This window comes from Pimephales promelas, chromosome 22 (assembly GCF_988280905.1).
Source record: "Pimephales promelas chromosome 22, fPimPro1.hap1.1, whole genome shotgun sequence".
Lineage (NCBI taxonomy): Eukaryota > Metazoa > Chordata > Actinopteri > Cypriniformes > Leuciscidae > Pimephales > Pimephales promelas.
This window is the reverse complement of record NC_142790.1, coordinates 13,954,074-13,977,321: the sequence shown is the minus strand read 5'-3', so window position 1 is coordinate 13,977,321 and position 23,248 is coordinate 13,954,074. Positions and strand designations below refer to the sequence as shown.

Here is a 23,248-nt window from a genome sequence, read left to right as displayed (position 1 = left end):
GACACCAATCCCACATCGCAATTGAGGACCCATTTCTCTGATTGGCAAAGATTGAAATTTGCAGTTGCGTGGCTCATTAGGTTGAAAGGAACTCTGCTTAAATTGAAAGAAAAGAGGAAAGAGTTGGAGCGTGCAAATACCAGTGCTATTGGAACAGCAAGTTTGGATGTGCAAAAGGAGATGCAAGCTTTCTCAACATCGCTTGGGAATCAGAAGGTAACCCTGGAAGATCTCTTGGAGGCTGAGACCTCCATAATTACTTTTTGCCAGCGAGAGAGATTCCCCACAGAATTTGCTGCACTAATTTCTGGAAAGCCACAAGTGCCGAGAAGTAGCAGCCTTCTCAAATTGGATCCGGTTCTTGAAGGAGGACTTCTACGAGTTGGGGGACGGCTGAAAAGGGCAGCAATCCCTGAGGACATTAAACACCCTCTTATCTTGTCCAAGGACCAACATATCTCCGATCTTATCCTCCGTCATGTCCATTTACAGCTTGGACATGGAGGTAGAAACCATGTTCTTTCCGCTACAAGGAGAAAATACTGGATTACTAGTGGAACTATTGCAGTGAGGAAGATCATATCACAATGCCTCATTTGCAAGCTCCATGGTGGAAAACCTGGTGAGCAAAAAATGGCAGACCTCCCAGAAGAGAGAGTTGTTCCTGATCTACCGCCGTTTACTAACGTTGGCGTAGATTATTTTGGGCCAGTTGACATAAAAAGAGGGCGTAGCATCATGAAAAGGTATGGAGTAGTATTCACTTGCATGACAAGCAGGGCAGTGCACCTGGAAGTGGCCTATTCCCTTGACACAGACTCGTGCATCAACGCATTGCGACGGTTCATCTGTCGAAGAGGACAAGTTGCACACTTAAGATCTGACAATGGTACCAACTTTGTGGGTGCAGAAAGGGAGTTGCGAGAAGCCTTAGCCTCTTTGAATCATGACCGCATTGGAAGAGCCATGTCTAAAAAGGGAATTAAGTGGAGCTTTAACCCTCCAACTGGGTCACATCATGGTGGCACATGGGAGCGCTTGATACGGATGATTAGGAAGATCTTGTGCTCTGTGCTCCGGCAGCAAACCTTAGATGATGAAGGGTTCCATACCGTGCTCTGTGAGGCTGAATCTATACTTAACGATCGCCCCATCACAAGACTGTCAGAGGATCCCAATGATCTAGAGGCGTTGACGCCAAACCATCTGCTACTCCTCAAAGGAAAACCAGTTCTCCCACCAGGATTGTTCAACAAAAGGGATATTTATGCAAGGAGAAGGTGGAAACAAACCCAGTACATTTCGGATCTCTTTTGGAAGAGGTGGATCCGCGAGTACTTACCGCTTTTACAAGAGCGTCAAAAATGGAACCAGGAGAAGAGGAATTTTGTTCCTGGAGATCTGGTCATGGTTGCGGATTCAACAGCACCACGTGGGTCATGGATGCTAGGAAGAGTCCTGGAAACCTTCCCCGATAAGAGAGGTCTGGTACGTGTGGTTCGTTTGAAGACCAAGACAAACATCATTGAACGACCCATTACTAAAATATGCTTGCTAAATGAAGCTAAAGAGTAATTGGTTCACAGTGGGGTATTTATGTATTTTCTGTATTATGGCTCTTTTCGAATTTGGTGTAATTGCTCTGAAAGATGCAATTAGGGGCTGGAGTGTATAAGCCATATTCACTTTGTATTTGTCAATTTTGTGCTGTGCCACTAGGGGGCTGTATGTGCTTTGTGGCACAGCTGATCTCGGGTCAGCCCGTGTAAGTCTTTTAATTTGGAGGTAACTCAGACACAGGTGTCGCTGATTGAGAAGCAAACAGTTTTCGACTGTGCCCATGGTCTTGCGCTTGGGGTAAATGATACGGTGTGTTGTATGTTATATTATGAGTTAAGATATTGCCGCTGTATGATATGCAGGAAAATAAATTGCTAGATAATAATAACATTAATGAACGCTCTCCGTCTTTATTTTACGTGTAAGATCACACGCACATGTCTAAACTTAAATCCACGAAATCAGCAACCAGTACTAGACTTTGTTTAGGACTTAGTCAGTACATCCTCCTTGTATTGTTCAAGTGTTTAGGTTGATATAGGATTTAGCAATTAGTAATATGTAGACCAATACTTTCTAGAGATAGTAGCCTAATTAGTACATTAATCTAACTACACCGTTGAAGATGTCATTTGTAGTTAATAATTCATAACTATTTTAGAGTAACTTACCGTTATAATATCAAGAGGTGAAACTGGAAGAATGTTATTCAACCTCAAGTAGGCTACTATTACTTTGATACATTTTTATTTAAGCAGAAGTAAAAATACCAGTCTAAAAATCTACTCAAGTAAAAAGTAGTTCATTTAAAACATGAGTTAAAGTCGCTGAGTAACTTATTTAACAGTGGGGGTGGGGGACTCCCCCATGTGGGGAGAGTTTCACAGTATGAGAACCATCTCAGAAAATATCTGTATATTTTATACAATATATACTAATATATTTATGGTATTAAAAAATTATTAAATATATAAACTGCATTGTTAAATTACGGTTATCATCAGTTAAAATGACAGTTAGATAAATTAAACATTTGTTCAATAAAACATATCTAATCAACTAACTTCAATAATTGATTATAAGATTAACATCTTATTTTTTATCATTAATAACTTATTATATTATGTTTGAAAAATAACCGAGTTCTATTAAATGTTTTTTATTCCAATTTTTAAATGGTCCCACTTTATATTAAGTGGCTTTAATTACTATGTACTTATATTGAAAAATAAGTACAATGTACTTATTGTGCTGATGCTCTATTGTAAAACACTTTTGCTGCTATTGAGGTGGGATATGGGTAGGGTAAGGGACAGGTGTGGTGGTATGGGTAGGTTTAGGGTTAGGTTTAAGTATAAGTATGGGTCAGCTTTGTAATTACAGATGTAATTACATAAATTAGTTACAGCTGTAATTACATGCTGGTATTTTTAAAATATAAGTACAATGTAAAAACATGTATGTACACAATAAGTCCATTGTATCAAATTATTTGTTTCAATGTAAGTACATAGTACTTTTTGTGATCAATTTTTTATTGAATCAGAGAATATTTGGTACAGAAACAAAGGTAGACATAAACAACATTTTGAACACATTCTCTCTTTTCACCCCCCCCCCTCCCCCCATATTCCCAAGGCGACCAAGTCCCCCCTCCCCCCATCTCCTTATAATGCATTCAGAGCAATTACACTTTAAGAGCAGCACAGATCACATTTCAGATACAATAGATCAAAAATAAAAATATGAGATATAAAACTTAAAGACGTTCCTTAATTTTTGAAATGACACTTGACCATGACAAAATAGTCTTATGAGAAGCTCCATGTAATCTTGCCACTGACAGCTCCATGTTCGCAATGTCCAAGAAAGAATGCATCCAGTGAGTCCACGCTAGAGAATGTGGGGGTTTCCAGCGTAAGGCAAGCATTTTCTTAGCAGCAGTAAGTCCACAAAAAAGTGACTTTTTCTGAGTTAAAGAGAGAGCATAAGAGGAGTCATCATTTAAAAGCAAGAGTCTCGGACAGCATGATAACTCCAACTCCAAAATGTCTTTCAACGTACTGGAAACCTGTCTCCAAAACTCACTGACTTCCGGGCATTCCCAAAACATGTGCATATAAGTCCCAGTACATCCACTAGAGCACAGATCACATTTAGGTGAGGTGGAAAGCTTCATTAAATGACGCTTCCTGGGAGTGAGATACAACCTGTGGATCATCTTGAAATGAATCAATTGATGATTAGGGTTTTTAGAAACATGTTTGAGGTTAGCCCATATTGAGTCCCAACATATTTCAATATTGTTCTCTGAATCAGTCCCATAGATATCTCTGTGCCAAATGTCCACCACCGGTAATCTTTTATAAGAAGCTTCCAACAACAAAAGATACAATGATGAAACCACCCCCCTTGTGTTCTCAGATGAAGTAAGCGACTTATGAAGAGTAAGACTGGGTATACTACAACCCCAAGGAACCCCATATGCGCGCATGGCAGATCTCAGACGCAGATAAAAAAAAAATGAAGTGCCGGGTAAATTATATTCCGCACGTAGGTCATTAAACATGCGTAAACCGTTGTCCCCCCAAACATCAGCCAGAACATGAATCCCTCTATCACTCCAGTCTGGGAAAACAAAAGGCTTATTGTCTGATAAAAGACTGTGATTACAAAATAATGGCGAATGAGAATGCCATTTATGGTTATCACTGAAAAGCTTTGAGGCCACCCGCCAGGTAGAAAGAAGATAAGCTATTATTGGACCAAAATTCTGCTTTGCACTCTTTAACGGAATGTTGCTATAAATCAAATCCTGTAGTCTATAAGGTAGAGCTAGATTAAGTTCAATTGGTTGCCAAGACACAACAGAGCCAGGATTCAACCAAACTTTAAGAGGGCGCAATGTAAAAGCCCAATGATAAAGCCTAAAGTCCGGTAATGCAAGTCCACCGGCCTCCTTGCAACGCTGCAGCGTCAAATACTTTATACGGGGGGACTTGCCGTTCCATATGAATTTGGAGACCAATTTTTGCAATTTAGACCAATAATCTAAAGGTGGTGGCAGAGGTATCATAACAGAAAAAAAATTTATGCGAGGCAAAACATCCATTTTAATGACGGAAATTCGAGCTTGTAAAGATAGCGGAAGTGATGACCAACGAGTCAGGTCCATCTCTACACGACTGTATATACCTTGGAAATTTTTCAGAGCTGTTGTGTGTAGAGATGGGAATATGTCCACACCCAAATATCTAAAATTGGTTACTATCGGTATAGAAGAAGGTAAAACAGAATTAGAGGATGAACTATTTAAATGCATCAATGAAGATTTGCTCCAATTAATCTTATACCCAGAAAATTGGCTAAAATTGTTAAATACTGTCAAAATATGATAAATAGATTCAGCTGTATCACTAAAATATAAAAGAATGTCATCTGCATATAACGAAATTCTATGAGAAGTGTTACTAAACATTATAGGGCTAATCAGGGAATGCTGACGGATTTTCTGTGCAAGAGGTTCAAGAGAGAGTGCAAACAAAAGTGGAGAGAGAGGGCATCCCTGACGAGTTCCACGTAATATAGAAAACTTAGGAGAGGTGATGCCCCCTGTCATAACCACAGCGGAAGGATTGGCATATAATACTTTAATCATATCAATATAATATCTGCCTAAACCAAGACGTTCCAAAACTGACCAAAGGTAATGCCATTCGAGCCGGTCAAAGGCCTTCTCAGCATCCAAAGACAATGTTGCGCACGGTATGTCCATACCACTGGTCCAGTGGATAATATGCAATAACCGGCGAACATTATCGGCCGCAAGACGAGATTTAATGAAACCAGTCTGGTCATTATGCACCAATTTAGTCATGAATGAATCTAAACGAGAGGCCAAAACTTTAGCATATAGTTTCACATCACAGTTTAACAAAGACAATGGTCTATAATTTCCGCACTGAGTCAAATCTTTATTAGGCTTTGGTAACAGAGTAATAATGGCCATATTTGCACTATCATTAAATGTGCCCATCTGAATAGAATAAAGAATCATATTCAACAAAGGTTGTCCCAGCTCGTCCCAGAAAGAAAGATATAGTTCCGGTGGGATTCCATCCCATCCTGGAGACTTACCCCTCTTCATATGTACAAGAGCATCTTTTAATTCGTTTAATGAAATAAGCGTATCCAAAGATGCAGCCTCTGCTTCAGAGAGACACGTAAGAGTCAAATCTTGAAAAAAGTTATCACACAAAGTCTCACTGAAAACTAAATCCGGCCTATATAAGTTCTGATAGAAATCTTTAAACTCTTGATTAATACCTTTGGGTTCACTTATCAAACCACACGAAGATTGAATAGCCATAATATTTGAATATTTTTCACCATTCTTTAGTCTAAGAGCTAAAAGGTGACTTGGCTTAGCGCCATTGAAATAATAAGTCCTTCTAACTTTGTGCATTATAAACTCGGCTCTATGCCGTAACCGTGATGTAAGTTCTGAACGCATCATCTTTATTTCTTTCTGCACATCATCAGAATGACAAATTTGCTGACGGTTCTCCAGCCTATTTATTTTTGCCTCGAGAGTACCTATTTCCTTCAATCTAGATTTATTTAATTGTGAAGCGAAAGAAATAGAAAACGACCGTATGCAACCTTTAATAGCGTCCCAGAGAAAGCGGGGATCATCCACCGAACCAGTGTTTATGTCTATAAACCATCTCAACTCCTTTTTGAGCATTGCACAGAAATCTTTATTTTGTAGCAGTGTGGTATTAAAGCGCCAACGAGGTGCTTTAGTAGGTGCAGACACAAGAGAAATTTTAGCTGAGACAATATTATGATCAGATAAAGGGCATGACTTTATATCAACATTGTGTACTACTGAGTGAGCAGCCTGAGATATAAGAATATAATCCAATCTGGAATAACTTTTATGTCTGGCCGAGTAAAAGGTATACTGTCTCTTTGTAGGATAAAAAATACGGTATATATCAATTAGACTAAGGTCAGACATAAATTTACATAATTCAATAGATGATAAAGATGACCCTGAATAATTCTGCACACAAGAACGATCCAGAGAGACATCAACTACTGCGTTCATATCTGCGCCGATGATAAGAAAACAATCTTGAATACTTAGTAATGTTTTAGTGACAGCAGAAAAAAATTGGGGGTCAAAATGAGAAGGAGCATAAATTGAAATAAAAGCAAAGTTCCTACCCGCAATAGCTGTTTTAATGTATGATACTCTGCCTTCTTCACAGCTATATCTTTCTAGAATATTAAATGAAAGTTTGCGTTTTAGCACGACCAGAGTACCCCTCGATTTACTATCCAATGAAGACGAAGCAGCTACAAAATAAAATTTGTTAGAAAACCTCTGAACATCTGACTTTCTTAAATGTGATTCTTGAATAAATGCCAAATCCACCTTCTGCCTATGCAAATAATCCAGGCATGCAGTACGTTTAATGGGGCCATTCAGCCCATTTACGTTCCAGGTGACTATGTGAAGCACTTCTAAAACTATTAATTAGCTATAAAATAACAAGAATCCAAGAAAACAAATAACCGGGAATAGGACAATAAAAAGAATGCGTAACAGCCATATACATTGTTTAAAGGGAGAAATCCCCCCACCCTCCCACCCCCCACCCCCGGTCGCCACAACCCACAAGAACACCCATTTTCCCCAAACATAACAAATGAAATAAAATGAAACCGAGTGAAACTAAACCACCTTCTGAACAACGTGACCCCGAGAAAGGCGGCAGACACAATGCTCTCGCTTCCTACTCATTATTAGGTATTAGAACAAAATTTACAAGATTCTCCTAAAGGACAGATTGTGACATCCAGTTTACGCTGGACAATCCATCTGAAAGAACAAACAAAAAAAACAAAAACAAAACAACAACAACAACAACAAAAAAAATACCTCGAGGTATTATCACTTTACACAGTCTTCAATCTCCTGTGTGGCCAAACCATTCAGAAAGTCCTCAACCTCCAGAGGGGACTTGAAAATGTGCTGAGTAGAACCTCGCGTTAACTTCAGCTGTGCGGGGTACATCAAAAACGTCTGAAAGCCCATTTTCTGAGACTTATTAGTTACCTCAATGAAGGAACGGCGTCGGGTCATAGTGAAAGCACTGTAATCTGCGGCAAATCTGACGTCTTTCCCATCCACCTTTATTGGAGACTTCCTAGATGCTCGGAGAATTGAATCACGATCGGTATAACGTAGCATCTTCATTATTACCGTGCGAGGTCTGCCAGAGCTGTTGGGTGGGCCGATGCGATGAACTCTCATAATCTCCGGTTTAGCATCGCTCAACGAAGGGAACCATACCGGTAGAGAACCCGAGATGTATGTCATGAGATTCATGGTTTCCACGCCCTCCGGAAGATTCAAAATACGAACATTGTCCCTGCGACTCCGGTCCTCCAAATCAGCCAACTTTTCTTCCAGGGTCGTCACTCTGGCGGTCGATTTGTCGTGATTTTTCTCCATTTTGCCGACCCGGCTGTTCAGACTGGAATATCGATCACGCAGTTCTCTAACTCCATTAGAGCAAGTGGAAAGCTCCGACTGAATATTATCGAGCCTATCTTGCAACGTTTTAAACTGCGCTTCAATAAACTGTTGCTGTTTCTCCATAGCAGACGCAATCATGGTAGAAAGCGAATCCTCCATCTTTTCTACCTCATGCGCTTGATCACGCTGCGCTTGCTTGCTGGCCGATTTTCCTTGACGAGAAGACATAGTGTCGATGCCCAAAGTCAAAACATGAAACAAAAAGTCGAAAAATTAGCGAAAAACGAGAATATATTAATGAAAATGAGTAGGGTTTGCGGAGACAGAACACTACGCTGCCATCGTGCTCACAGGTCACGTGCCTCCGTCCGTAAGTACATAGTACTTAAAGCCAATTAATATAAAGTGGGACCGAAATATATGATCAAAAACAGTGGTAATCAAGTAAAAAAAAGTTTACCAAACGTTTTAAATCCTTTTATTTTTTGGCAAAGTGCTGCAAAACAGATTTAGTCAATTAGTCATGGACAAACAATATATATTCTTTAAAGAATGTGTAAATACATTTTTATTATTGTTGGTGTTTAAACAGCACTTCCTCTTTAAAAAAGGGGAGGAGACCGCAAGAAACTCTGGGTTTACTGAAGAAAACCTGCTCCCGACCAGGTTAGGTTCACAGAGTAAGTTACCATGGTAACTGACTCTGAGTATAAGTTACCTCTCTTTCAGAAACGGGCTTGACTTACTCTGCTTTCTCAGGTTTAACTTACCCCCCTTTCTGAAACGCAAAACCCAGAGTTTCCCTCATTTCAAAGTTAACATACTCAGAGTTTTCACTTAACCTCCTTTCTGAAACAGGCCCCAGGTGTGGTCAGAATGAATGGAACCCCTGGTAAATATGATTAAAAATGGCCAAAAATCCAAAATTCCCTAATCATCCATCACAATGAGTAAAACCAAAGAATATTGTTCTGATGTGCATCAAAAGATTGTTGAGCTTCACAAAATAGAAAGTGGTTGTAAGAAAATTGCGAAATAATTGACCATCAGGGCAATAAGTAAGAAGTTCCTATAAACTAAAGATGTTACGAATCTGTCAGGAAGAGGACATGTGTCTATATTGTCTTAAAGCACGGTGAGGATCAGAGTTTGAGTGGACAAAGACTCTCCAATGATCACAGATAGAGAATTACAGAGATTAGTTGAGTCTTAGGGTCAGAAAGCCTATTAAAAAAAAGGATCAAACAACCCCAACATCACCACATGTTGTATGGGAGAGTTTCAAGAAAAATCCTCCTCGCTCCTTCAAAAACAAATTCCAGCATATTCAGTGGTCAGACACGACTGGAACTGGAACGGCACAGGGTTCTGTGGTTAGATGAAACTAAAAAATAGCTTTTTTTGGCTACAAACCCACCAGATGTGTTTGGTGCAAACAGGGATAAAAAAGTACCCATGCCTACGGTTAAATATACTGCTGGATATTATATGTTGTGGGCCTATTTTTTTGCTTGAGGTCCTGGACATCTTGTTCAGATACATAGTATCATGGATTAAAGCAAATTACTTTTTTCTGACAGATAAAAAAAAATAAAAATAAACCTGATCTCTTCTGCTAGAAACCTTATAACGGGCCATGGTTGGATCTTCTATCAGGACAAAGATCCAAAACAAACATCAAAATCAACACAAAAATGTGTCCCTGAGCACAAAATGAAGCGTCTGCCATGACCGTCCCAGTTCTCTGACCTGATGAGTGGTCTGAACTGAAGAGAAGAAGCACTAGGATGAACTTGTGAATCTGAATGATCTGTATGGAGGAATGGTCTCTGATCTCTTGTCAATTGTTCTCCAAACTCATCAGGCATTATAGGAGAAAACTCAAGTTATCTTGGCAAAAATATTTAATAACAGGGAGCCAATAATTATGGCCAGTGTGTTTTGGAGAAAAGCATTTATTTCATGAGATTCCTCCTCTCTTTCAATTCTTTTACTTCGATGAAACATTGAATTTTTGTGATTTTATTAATGAAAAGGATAAACAATGATTTTTTTTTTTACTGCCATTTTGATCATATTTACCAGGGGTGCCATTAATTCTGACCACACTTTTGATCAATTTAATGCATTCATGCTGAATAAAAGTTTTGCTTTCTTTAAAAATTAATAGTGACCCCACCCACACATTGAGATATTTGACAACAAGACCTTACCATTAAGGAGAGAATCAAACAGCAGAGTGTGAACCTCTTGATGTGTGTTGTGGTGACTGTCAGACCACTGGCAAACTTATTGGAAGGGTTATTCTGTAAAAAAAAAAAAAAAAAAAAAAAAAAGATACAGGTTCAATTATAAAGCTAAACCACTATGCATGGAAAAAAAAATTGTTTTGGAAAGATTTAACAAAGAAAGACAAAGCAATGTAATATTTTCAATCCATGCTTGAAAACATTCTAATTTGACAATCTAATCAAACCATCTAAAAGCAAAAATGTGTTTTTAGACCCAAAACACAACAATGTGCATCAACCAATAAAAAAGAAAAGTTGTTGTTTCGCCTACCAGAAGAACATTAAGTGCCAGTGATGGAAAAAAAAACAGCATTTAAAAGTTACAAAACAAGTTCTCCCCAACCTAAACTCCTTTAAACTCGCCAAGACAACATACCCGTTGGCTCCAGAGCTGATACTGGTTATGAAAAAACCTAAATAAGTTGATTCAGACACCACATCAGGCATGTCTGACTGTTGCAGGTATTTCAATGTTATGTAATTACAGGTCTTAAGGATGAGGCATTTTGTGGTGAACGCTAGTCATCGGGTGTTGACTAAAAAAAAAACAAAAAAAAAAAACTTTCCAAAGCCCCAGGACAAACCAAAATAGGTTCTTATATAAATACTCATACCAAACAATGAAAGACAATTGCTGTGACATTTAGGGTGCTTGCAATGCAATTAATAATAAAAACCACCACTGACCTTATCAAAAGCTGGATAGACGGCACGTAGTTCTGTTAACCAGCCGTAGGGCACGTGACCCACCGGATATGTAGCTGTGAGGACTGCTACCGCCTAGCAAATGCACACAATTCAATTACAGATTGCGGTGTTTTACTGTTAGCTGCAGTACATACTAGCACCCATCAGTACTCACTTCAGTTGATGCAGCGCTGCCCTTGAGGTCCCGAGAGACAAACAGATTGACGATGGGTCGGCTGATGCGCTGAGTGGCTAAAATGAGTGCAAGCGGCCACCAGAAACTTAGCATCTTTCTTATGGTGACATCGCCCTGAAAGTGACCATAAGTATAGTCCTCCTAAATATAGGAAGCAATTTTCTAGAAAAAAATTTATGCAAAAATCTGCTTTGAGGTACGTACCCCCTGATCGAGACTGTTTGATTCTGGGATGTTGTCGTGGATGTTACAGTAGTAGCCCAGTCCTACGATAGTGAAGCGCACCAGAGCTCCCATGTACAGAGAGAGAATGGGAATAAGAAGAGGCTCTAAGCATTCCAGGTTACTCTGGAGAAGGATCGCCACAAATATTATCTGCAGGCGAATTGGAAAGTAAGAATCAATTAAATATTAGGCAAGTTTGAGTACATGTTTAAACTCATGACAAACCTGCAAAATTTAGACATTCAATATTCTCTCATCAGCTAGAACATTCGTCTTGAATAAAAACAAATGACTAAAGGTGCGTTCCATTCGACAGTATGTGGAGTGCGAAGTGGACTTCATAGGGTGTTTCGCCATCTTAAGTGAGATTCCAATCCGAAGGGAAGGAACATGTTCAGTTTGACATGTTCAGGGCACTGCAAACGGCGTAGGGAATAAGGTAACATCGATACATCACTTCACAGGAAGTGGAGAGCGAAAATCAACCAACCGTCATTGTACACCGCATCATCAGTCGGAACTAACCATAGAGCAGAGCCATTGGAAGAGATTTTAAATTAAAATTTCTAATGGGTCTGAGTTTACGTACGCATTGAGTATGTTGTGTTTTATGTAAAGGAATGGGCAGAATAATTTTCACATCATTTTGAAGCCAGAACTCGAAGCAACAACCAACATCCATTAGTCAAAAGTCTTGTGGACACATATTTATTATGTGTTTTGTGTTCTTATTTCAGCAACTTTCATTAAAAAAAAAATGTATAACCACGCATAAACAATATTCTCTTAAAAATACAAACATGTACATACATGTTGACCATGTATTATGGTAGCCTCGTCTGTGCTATATAGAGTGAATTTACACCTTTGCTATTAACATGTTTATAAATAACTAAACAAAACATCAAAACATCCCAAGGAGCCCAAATAGCCCTTAGTCCCCAGAGGGTTAAATATTGTTATTATTATTACAAAATAAAGAATTTATGAACGGTTTGGGGTGATAAATGTATCTTTAGGCCTATATGATTTTAAATTAGAAAGGAAAGTAAATTACAACATTTAATTATGTTATATCATAATCTGTGCGACCCTGTTGTTGCCTTTCTTTGATGACGTTTCAGGGCATTCCAAACGAGTGAATGATTGACAGCGAAGTCCACTTCAACTGATGTACCGTGTTCAGAGCAGTGAACACTGCGTAGGGACCCTGTCGAATGGAACGCACCTTAGATTTACATATACACCATGTGACATTTTTTTTTAAATATATAGATGAAATAATAAAATATTTAATAATAATTTAATTAAATCATATAATATTTTTAACTGATATATTATCAAGTACAATAAGTACAACACAAAAATGCATAAACATTTCAATTTCAATTTCAAATTGTATAGCATGTACAATAAATTATTATAATATTTTTAATCATGCTATTATACATTTATGTTGTGTACTTGTGTACAAAAATATAAAGCACTTCAGCATTAATAATAAATAAATGTTTCTAAAGCATTAAAATCAGCAAATTACACTGATTTCTGAAGGATCATGTGACACTGAAGACTGGGGTAATGATGCTGAAATTTCAGCTTTGCGATCAAAAGAATATATTACATTTTAAAATATGTTAAAATAGAAAATGGCTATTTATATTTAATAATGTCTCACAATATTACTCAAATATCAAAATATCTTACCGACCTGAAACTTTTTAACATGATTGTATATAAACTTGTTTTGGTCTCTCTTTAAAGTCAGATAATGTTGTGAAAATAACATTTTCCTTTGCCTTTTCTTGTTATAATGACACTTTGTTTGTGCTAGTCAGAAGGCCATCAATGAGAAAGACACAACTATGGTTAGTTTAATAAACTGCCAGCTTTTACCAGAACTCCTGCTCCCTGCTGTTCTCTGCCTTTTTGCTATTAGAAAAGTTGTCTAACTTTTGAATTTCAGGCCTAAATATGACATTTCAAAGGTAACTACAACACTTTTTTAATTTTGGAACAGGGTAGTATTGTTACCTGTGTAACAACATCAGAGATGGAGGCAGATCCTACTAGCAGACTGTACTTATGCTTCAGGAGGATGCCAGCATGAATCCACGCCTTTGCAGCAAAATCAAAACAGAACAAATTAAAAGAATATGTAACATTTATATTCAATTAAAAGCATAAAGGGTTAGTTCACCCGAAAGTGAAAAATCTGTCACCATTTACCATCATTACATTATTCTGCCTCATGTAGTTCCAAACCTGTAACTTTCGTTAATTTCATTCATCTACGAAACACAAATGAAGATATTTTAAATGGAATGTGAGACATTTCTGTCCCCATGGGCGTTACACACAACTACCACTTTGACATCATTGAGCTATGGTTTGCAAGCTACTCTAAATAATGACCCTAACAGGGGGACTACTATCAGCATGACCCTGAGAAATGTATCAGGGCCGATGCCTATTATCTTGTATTTTTTACAAGACAGGTTTTACACTCCCTGTTAAAGCCAAGGATATGGAGGCCACAGTAAGTGGCCAACGACATTCAACCTTATGACTATTATTTTATTCAAAGGGCTCAGTGAAAAAAAAAATTCTGTCAGTTTTAAGGCCTAACTGGAAAAACTAGCGACTATCCACAAGTTTCCGGGGGGCGCTCCTGTAAAAAAATAAAGTGGGTGAAACTTCCGCTACGGCGGCGGAAGTAGCATTCCAATGGTATTTTGTGTGTTAGTTAGCGAAGAGGCTAGCTGTTTTTTGGAGAATTATTTTACTATTTAAAGACGCAAATCTTTATGAGAGATGTCGTTACGGAGCTCAGGGACAACATGTGCTGTTCGCGGTTGTACGTATAACTGGACTAAACTAATTCAGTGGCTTAAACGTGAGTGTTTTGAACATAACCCGGAAACGAAATCAGAGCCGAAATCCTGCCAACGACTGGATTTCCATCTTTTCCATCCCATTCCATCATTTCCATCAGTTTCCATCACCTCCCAAAAGACGACGAATCTTCCTGTGTACATTAGTTTAGATTCTTAATATTCTACTCTATCAGCATGTGATTGGCTGTTCGCTACTGATGTTACACCTAAACTCAGGATCAAAGCCTGAGTTGACAGAATACAAAATGTGCCAGTTAATGTATTCAAGTAGCACATTCATTTATAATTTTGAATAAACACCAAAGCACAATGACTAAGTGTGTATTTTTTATTTTAATTGTTTGTCAGCTCACACAACTGTCTGTCACCATGCCTTGATGAGTATTGATTATTAATAATGTTATTATAATACTCCCAACCAACTACTGCAGAAGGTAAATGTACTGTTATTTCACCCTTTTTAATTTCGTTGAGGTTGTGTTCCCACATCGTTAGCTAGTTTGGATCGCTATAACTTGAATGACTGTCAACTGTTGAATGAACGAGTGTCAAGCATGTCAAGTCGCGCTTTGTTTACTTCGAACCGGAAGACGCGCCCACTTTTGACGCTAGCCCTCATGGGGCGTAGGAAACTTGTGGATACTCGGCTCTAAAGGGCGGAGGCGTGAGCATACTGCTTCTTACTTTCTAGCAGAATGATTGCGTATCTATGACGCGCCAATTCGTATTTCCATTTTTGGCAATTTTCCATATAATAAAGCCAACCTGTTCACTACTACAGATTGGCACTACCCACTAAATGAGCCTGCCGACTCCAACATATAGGATATATAGGAATTCAGGGCCCTAAATTCACCCTCCTATAAAAACCCTACCTAACACCCCTAAGATACTTTCTAACAGAGAACCGTGGCCTACTGCTCAACCTTACTAAAAACTCTCATAAAGGGAGGGGGCCTACAAATTGAATGGTTCCAAATTGAAGGAATAGCTCATTATGGGTCCAGCCTCAGGGCTGATACAAAAAGCGCTTGGGGAGAGGAATTGCAGATTAGGGCCACTCTGTTTACAGACAAAACAGTCCCTGAAGACTAAAAAGTTGTTGATGTTCTCCATGGCTCCCCTTATATACTTCCAGGCCGCACTAGTGATGGCATAGGCTGTTGCCGACCAATAGGATTACCATGATTAGATAAGCATTTCAGACACCGATTCATGCAGAGGCATTCTCCATAGTGTCATTGACGCAGTGCGAGTTCCCTTTCGAAAGGAAACTTGGACTAAACTGCTCATTTCATATGAATTAGTTTAAGTGACAAAGTGGTAGTTGCGTGGACTGTCAACAGAGGAACAGAAATCTCTCAACTTTCATTTAAAATATATTCATTTGTGGTTCGAAGATCAACGAAAGTCTTATAGGTTTGGATCGACATGAAGGTGAGTAATTGAGTCATTGAAAAACAAAATCACTGTACTTATAATATAATGCCTGTATTAAAGTTTATTATTTTCAATAAATACAATCCTTTTCCTGGTTTGCCTCAGTAAGATGCCCCAATTTCATTTGCCTTCTGATTTGTCTTTATTTGGCGGTTTATTGATTTGTACATGCTCTCTAATTAACCAATCAGGGCATCTGTGTGCTAATGAATCCCGATTTATAAATGCCTGCATTGATTCACAATAGATTGAGAGACTTTGGAGCTGCTTGATCTTTGAGTGTTCATGAAAAATGCAACTTTCTTTTCCACGGTTTCTTTTTTTATATTGTGCATCTTTTCCTTATGTCATTTTAATATGATTTATCTTTATTAAAGTTTGTATTTCTGTTTTTGTCAAGAAACCACATTCACACCTGTATTCCCTGCTCAACTGCTCTGTTCTACCTGCTTCAATGGGTAAATTAAGTGAACAAATGGAACTGGACACCTCCTGCTGGGATCAAGCCAGACATTCCACTTTAATTCCTAACATCCCTTACATTACCCTTTCAAGGTGCAGTAAACACATTTGAAATTCAATGGTTGAATGAGAACATATCCCTCCCTTCACTGTTCCACCCAAAATGGATGAAATGCAGTGTCATATATCGGAGATGACAAACGAGTGATAAGGAAGAACAAACAATTACCATACAGTACACAAAAGCATATAAAAGCAACAGTTGGTTGTTAGTTGCCAGTAGCACACCAGCTCCAGACAAACAATAATACTCAAAACTGTTACTATAGTTAAGGGACTATTTGGTGTTTATGGAAAGGGCCACTGGAGGAAAATAGGGGAGGGTCATGTCCTTTTTATTCTTTGTTGAGGGCTAAATTTCAAAGTGGCTTGTTTGGTGCATATTTTTTTCCATTTATGTAGCTCTCTCGGTCTCGGCTTCCCAATCGCTTTCAGATGGGTTTGACCCAACAAAAATCCAGTTTGGCGCTCTTCAGTAGGCTACGTGCTCAGAAAAAGTGAATTAGAACAATGAACAATTAGCCAATGAAATGTTTACCCAGCAAAGCTTTAAAGAACAATCAAATAATTAACTTTTGTGATTGCGAATAACTCTACCGCCGCATTAATATGTGATGTGAATACACGACAAGTTTTAAAGTATTGGGACCGAGGCGCCAGAACTGCAGCTGAAATAATGTGCGCTGTAGCACAATACTTATATATTTCCACAACAATGTTAATGAGTAAATCTACTGAAATTGCCACCATAACAGTGGAGTGTGATGTGTTAGACGTTTGAAGTTTGAAGTTAACATAATAAAATACGTAGATCCTACATAAAAAATAAATAATAATAAAAATAAAATTAAAAAATTCTTTCAAATCGGGCAATTCCAGCAACATTTGCAGTCAATACTTGAAATAAGTTCACAGAAAATGCACTTTTTCCTGAAACGTCTGTTTATATATTCATTCTCCCTTAATAAAGGAGTCCAGACATCAGAAAAATATCAGTCTACACATTTATACACGTTTTATATTTAACATGAGGGAAATACACAAAAAAAAAATACATTTTTAAATATACAAAACTAGCTACTACCCACCGGATGAGGAAGGGTCGGCCTCCACATTTTTTTTGCGTGTGTGTTCACATTTATGAGGGGAAAAAATGTTAGACGCAACAGTTCTCAGTCACGGGCATGACCGCACTAAAAAGTGGCTTTAAAACTTTTACAGAAACCTCAAACAGAAAGCACAAAACCTTTCTTTAAAGTGAATTTCATTTTTTATTGATTATATCTTAATTTAATCAATGTTTCAACATCCAATTGCCTGGATTTAATAAATAAGAAGTTAATATAGTAGAAAATAGATCATAATGACATGGAGGCGCCGGCGCGTGAACTGGACTTTAATAATAGTCTAATAAATGAACCGAAACTCAACGTATAGCCTAACGTAGGCTACTTGCCTCACATACCTGATAAATATATAAAAGCTTGAAATGTCTACTTTTTAACAAAAGAAAACAGACTACAGACTGCTCTGCTTATGCAATCCGTATGAAATGTGCTTTTCTCTCTGGCACGTTCATTACTTGCGAAGATTGCGAGCCAGCATCGTCACCTTTATATTTGCAGCTGACACTGACAAAGACTTGTTTGTTTAAGAAACAATTAAAATGTCTCCTTGCTATTTTTGACATATTCATAATCATTACTTTTGCCGGTTCTTTGTGGCAGCTTTTAGATACTTTATTGGCAGTGCCACCCTTACAGGTTACATGAACGCATCACCACTGCATCAGCACCGAAAACTTTTTTTTTTTTTTCAAATAAAAAAATCATGATGCGAACCGAATTGTAGGTAGGTTTGGTCTATAGTTACAGCTCTAGTAAAATAAGAAAGCAGGAGTTTAGTCATTTGACATGGTTGTAAAAAAAACGAAAAAAAAAATGGCTATCTGAACATCTTTGCCAAGCGCAAACCACTACAAATGTAATCAATACATTATCGGGGAGGCTCATGCCTTTTTTCACAATCATTTTGGAGGGCCATAGAAAAAAATATTGTTGGCGAAGGGAGGGTCAAGTCTTTTTTGACTACAGAAGTCAAATCTCCTCCGGTGGCTCCTTAAATAAAATACGAACAGTCCCTAAAATAGCAACAAAAGCCTATCTTGGTTCTGTGAAAATAACAAAACCAATGTTAAACATTTATGGATGGAGCAGAAACAACGCAACCTCGGCGTCTCTGTTTTCAGGTCTAATATTAACACAGGTCCTAAAGATCTTGCCCTTCTTTTTCTAGAGATATTCCTCTGACCATTTCTCTAATGTAATATCTCTAAGGCATCTCTCTTTCTAAAGTCTTTCTTCAATCTCCCTCTTCTCACTCTCTCTCCTCCCCCATCATGAGTGTATACGCCCCCTACTGCTACTGATTGGCCACAACTGTGTTTGGTGCTCAGAGCGATCTGTACATCCAACAACGTTTCACAGAAATCGCTTACTGCATCTTTAAGCATGCAGTAAGAAGTAGAGCTATAAATAGTCTATTTTTCCAAACAAATACATGACTTGGTATTTCCTGTACTTCACCAGAAGTCTAAAATATGGCTTTAGATGATGCTGTATTTGGAATTACTTATTAAGGTTATAATAAATGCTTCACACTTACCATTGCATCTAATATTGGAAATACTGCGAGGTACAGAAAGGCCTTCCTCGTCTTGTTTCCAACTGAATCATCCACATGGTGGAGCTTATTTATGATGTAGTAGCCCAGATCTGTGTAAGCTGGGAAAATATGACAGTTTTCAAAACAGGTTTGAGGAAATCTAGTAAACTATGCAAATTAGCAGCTGCTTTGTCGCCAACATGAAACTTTATAGTTACAGCATAACGTATCCACAAGAGACGCACCAATGAGGATGTGGAGAATGATGGCGATGACCCCCGCCACAGCCATGCAGAGGATCGCCTTGGTCCTCTCCCTCTTACTGTTGACAAACACGAGTCCCACATTTTTAAAGTCACTCATTGGTCCAGTGAAGAACTTCATGAGCGAGTATGCCAGACCATAGCTGGCCAACATCTCAACCTTGTCCTCTTTTACAGAAGCGATGCCCCTGTTCAGAGCCTGAAGACGAGAGAGAGAGAGAGAGAGAGAGAGAGAGAGAGAGAGAGAGAGAGAGAGAGAGAGATAGAGAGAGGATATAATTTTATAGTACACACAGTACCGCTCAAAACATCAAATCAAAAGAATTTTGAATGTTTTAAGTCTCTTCTGCTCACCATGCCTGCATTATTTAATCAAAATTACAGTAAAATGGTGGTATTGTGAAATATAATATAATTATATAATATCTATTTTTATACATTTTAAAATGTAATTCATATGATGAATGTTCAGCATCATTACTCCAGTCTTCATGATGTGTCAACATGTGTCCTTCAGAAAATCTAATGCTGATTTTATGCTCAAGAAACATTTCTTATTATTATCAATGTTGAAATCCGTTGTGCTTCTTAATATTTTTGAGTTAACCATGATACATTTTTTTCCATCAGGATCTTTTGAGGAACATAAAGCTTTAATTTGAAAACTTTATACATCAGAAATGTCATTACACACTATAAATGTGCCATTCTTCAGTGTCACATGATCCTTTACTATGGTGATCTGGTGATCAATATTATTTTTGTGTAATCCATTTTTGTTTATAGGATTACTATGATGAACAGAAAGTAAAAATAAAACACACCATGTATTTAGAATATAATTCTTGTAAAAGTATTTACTGTCACTTTTGATCAATTGAATACATCCTAACTAAATCAAAATATGAATGTTTCTAAACAAAAATGACTGGGGTCATATCAGTCATGACAAATCTAAATAGTTTTATCATATTAATGAACATGTTAACTGTTACTGCACTTCATTTTATTCTAAATAGTTTTAATTTACTGTATTTTATTTTTATCATAATTTTTATTTTTCATTATTTCTTATTTTTTATTCTAAACTGTTTTAATTATTCTGATTTATTTTGATTATTTTAATTTCTTCTATGTAAAGCACTTTGAATTGCCATTGTGTATGAAATGTGCTATATAAATAAACTTGTCTTGCCTTGCCTTGCCTAATGTATCTGGTCTAGGTGAACTTGATATGCTATGCTGCTGCTGTTGTTGATTGTTGTTGTTGTTGTTGCTCCACAGCAAGTATGGTCTTTTTATTTTGGACATTTTGCATTTAACACAATTGACCACAACATTCTTTGAAATAGACTAGAAAACTATGTTGGAATTAGTGGAATTGTATAACATGATTTGAATCATCCTTATCTGACTGTTATCAGTTTGTAGCAGTAATGAAGAGATGTCTTATCGATCACAAGTTCAGTATGGCGTACCACAAGGCTCAGTACTAGGACCGCTGCTGTTCACTCTGTACATGCTACCATTAGGAAATATCATTAGGAAACATGGAATTAGCTTTCACTGTTATGCTGATGATACTCAGCTGTACATTTCTTCAAAACCTAACAGGGTTTAACAGAGATTCAAATTTTTAGAGAAAAAAAAACTTCCACACGCAATAACCTAGAATACTGTCTAACACTTGATGGCTGCTCTGTTGAGTCTTCTTCATCAGTTAGGAACCTGGGTGTATTCTTTGATACCAATCGCACACTGTTCCTTCGCTGGCCAGAGGAGAACTGGCCCCCGACTGAGTTTGGTTTCTCCCATGGTTTTTTATCTCCATTCTGTCCCTTATGGCGTTTTGGTTCCTTGCCACTGTTGCCTTGGCTTTTGGCTTGCTTAGTTATGGGCAATTAATATTCAACTATATTATTGATCTGCCTTGCTTAAGGTGGACGTTGAAGCAATTGTCTTCTAGAAACAAACTTTGTTGTATTATTTTCATGTTATCACTGTGAAGCTCCTTTGATACAATCTCTATTGTAAAAAGTGCTATATAAATAAAGTTGACTTGACTTGCTACTGTTAATAGATACACAGACACGCGACTGTTGCATATAAATAAATACACATACATATATCCTGTAGCAGATCTAGGCAGGTGAAGCTGGGGGAGGTGGAGGGTTTCAGAGGAATTCTGATAATGCAGGACTAGCTTACCTGCAAGACTATTTAAATGTTGAGCAAGCAATCTCATTGTCTTTATCTCAATGACTGTATATATACTGTATATATATATACATATATATATATATATATGGATGCCTGAGCAGCTTCAACATGCTGTCTTTTAGAGATGATAACGCACGTAATACATAACGCACCCGAGTACAAATTTGTTCTTCCCTTGTTGAAACTGAATCAGAATGGTCAAGCAACTATGTGAATTAGCTTCACACCGGATGTGAAAGAGAATAAGCGCCAAACCAAATGAAAAACTTTGCTGGGTTAGTGAACATTGCTCAAAATGTGTTGTTTTTGACAGGTATTTTTATGCACAAACTACACATTCTGATTCAGACATTCTCAATTTCAATGACTTTCTATTCTTCACTGATCTTTTTTTCATAGATGAACTGTTAAATGAGTAATCTTGAAAAGAGTCCCTAGTCATCCAATTTGACTCTCATATGCTGATGTAATTTATATTATAAATTTGAAAGGTGATTTTTTAAGTAGTTTGATCTTAGTTGTTTAAGATTAAAGAAACTATTAAACTTTGATACCAATGTTGTTTAATTTTCCAATAAAAGATTATCCTTTTTTTACATAATATATACCAGTACTCACATGGAAAATACATTTTTGTACCCTATTTATGCAACTGTCTACAGCAGAGTAAGAACAAGACATACAGAGGGACAATAAGAGTGGTACTATAAATACACACACACACACACAATGGTTACATAAGACTAATCCTTACCCCGTCTACTCCTCGCTCTAACACACACACACTGGTACTAGATAAGACGTCACTGTCCTACTGTAACACTACAGGACAAAAACCTAGGCACATGTTAAATTTCAATGTGAAACACATGCATTAACAGATCAGTGTGCCAGAGCATAAAGTAACATGGGCAGAAACTATTTATCAAACCCAACTTGGTTGAGCTTTGCACCCAAATGAACCTGATGAACCGTCCTATGATTACAAATCATCAGTGCATATCCAATAGTATAAAAAAATAATCTTAATACTGATGTCCAAGCCATTTGAACACATTTAAAAGATTATCTCCACAGTCAACCTTTCAGTTAAATCCATTATGAGTTATTACTGTATGACAAATGTAAAGGCATCTAATTTATGGACGTGACTGCGGGTTCAAAGGAGGTTATCAGAGGTTATCAGTAGTATGAAAAGGGTAAAGATTTGTGCGCACTGCTTTTGTTGCCATCTGAATTTCTTCTCTGGACCCAATATATGTAAAAGACACTAATCTTAAAAACAGGTCTTTATCCCAGATTTCACTGAGAACATCTACTGTAACTTTTTTTTTTTTTTTTTTTTTGAAGCAGATGTATTTTAAAGTTCCCTGACTCAATAACCGGACCTTTATTTGACTTTAAAAAGAGTGGCAGTCATAGTAGCATGTTATGTAAAAAGAGTAGACTATTCAACCACACAGAGACCACATCCTCAAGAACTGACTTAAAACCTACTGCATTCTGGGAAATTCAATCAATAAAACGCATGACTATGCATGACATAATTTCCAATAATCAGCATTCTCCCCTAAAAGTGATCGGGCAGATACATCCAGCCGCAGCCGATGTCGAATACACCTAATTTCACTCAACTCGGTACACTATGTATGGGGTCAGTCTGTGGTGGTCGCGTGTAAAAAGATGTGGCAGCTGGCCACTTGGTGGCGCTCTAAAAAAAATAAATAAAAACA

At 37.6% G+C, this 23,248-nt stretch overlaps 1 protein-coding gene across 2 annotated transcripts in view; it reads right to left on the bottom strand.

Annotated features, from left to right (window-relative positions):
• Positions 1–23,248, bottom strand: part of LOC120476019 (progressive ankylosis protein homolog) — a 230,056-nt gene that overhangs the window by 18,774 nt on the left and 188,034 nt on the right. For both annotated transcript variants that reach the window (XM_089125925.1, XM_039666929.2), the window contains 7 exons: positions 19,278–19,494; positions 19,033–19,151; positions 13,544–13,627; positions 11,489–11,659; positions 11,264–11,398; positions 11,089–11,181; positions 10,324–10,416 (listed from right to left, as the gene is read on the bottom strand). In XM_089125925.1, the coding sequence (XP_088982051.1) occupies positions 10,324–10,416; positions 11,089–11,181; positions 11,264–11,398; positions 11,489–11,659; positions 13,544–13,627; positions 19,033–19,151; positions 19,278–19,449 (867 nt within the window). In that variant the 5' untranslated portion in view covers positions 19,450–19,494. The remainder of the gene's footprint in view (positions 1–10,323; positions 10,417–11,088; positions 11,182–11,263; positions 11,399–11,488; positions 11,660–13,543; positions 13,628–19,032; positions 19,152–19,277; positions 19,495–23,248) is intronic.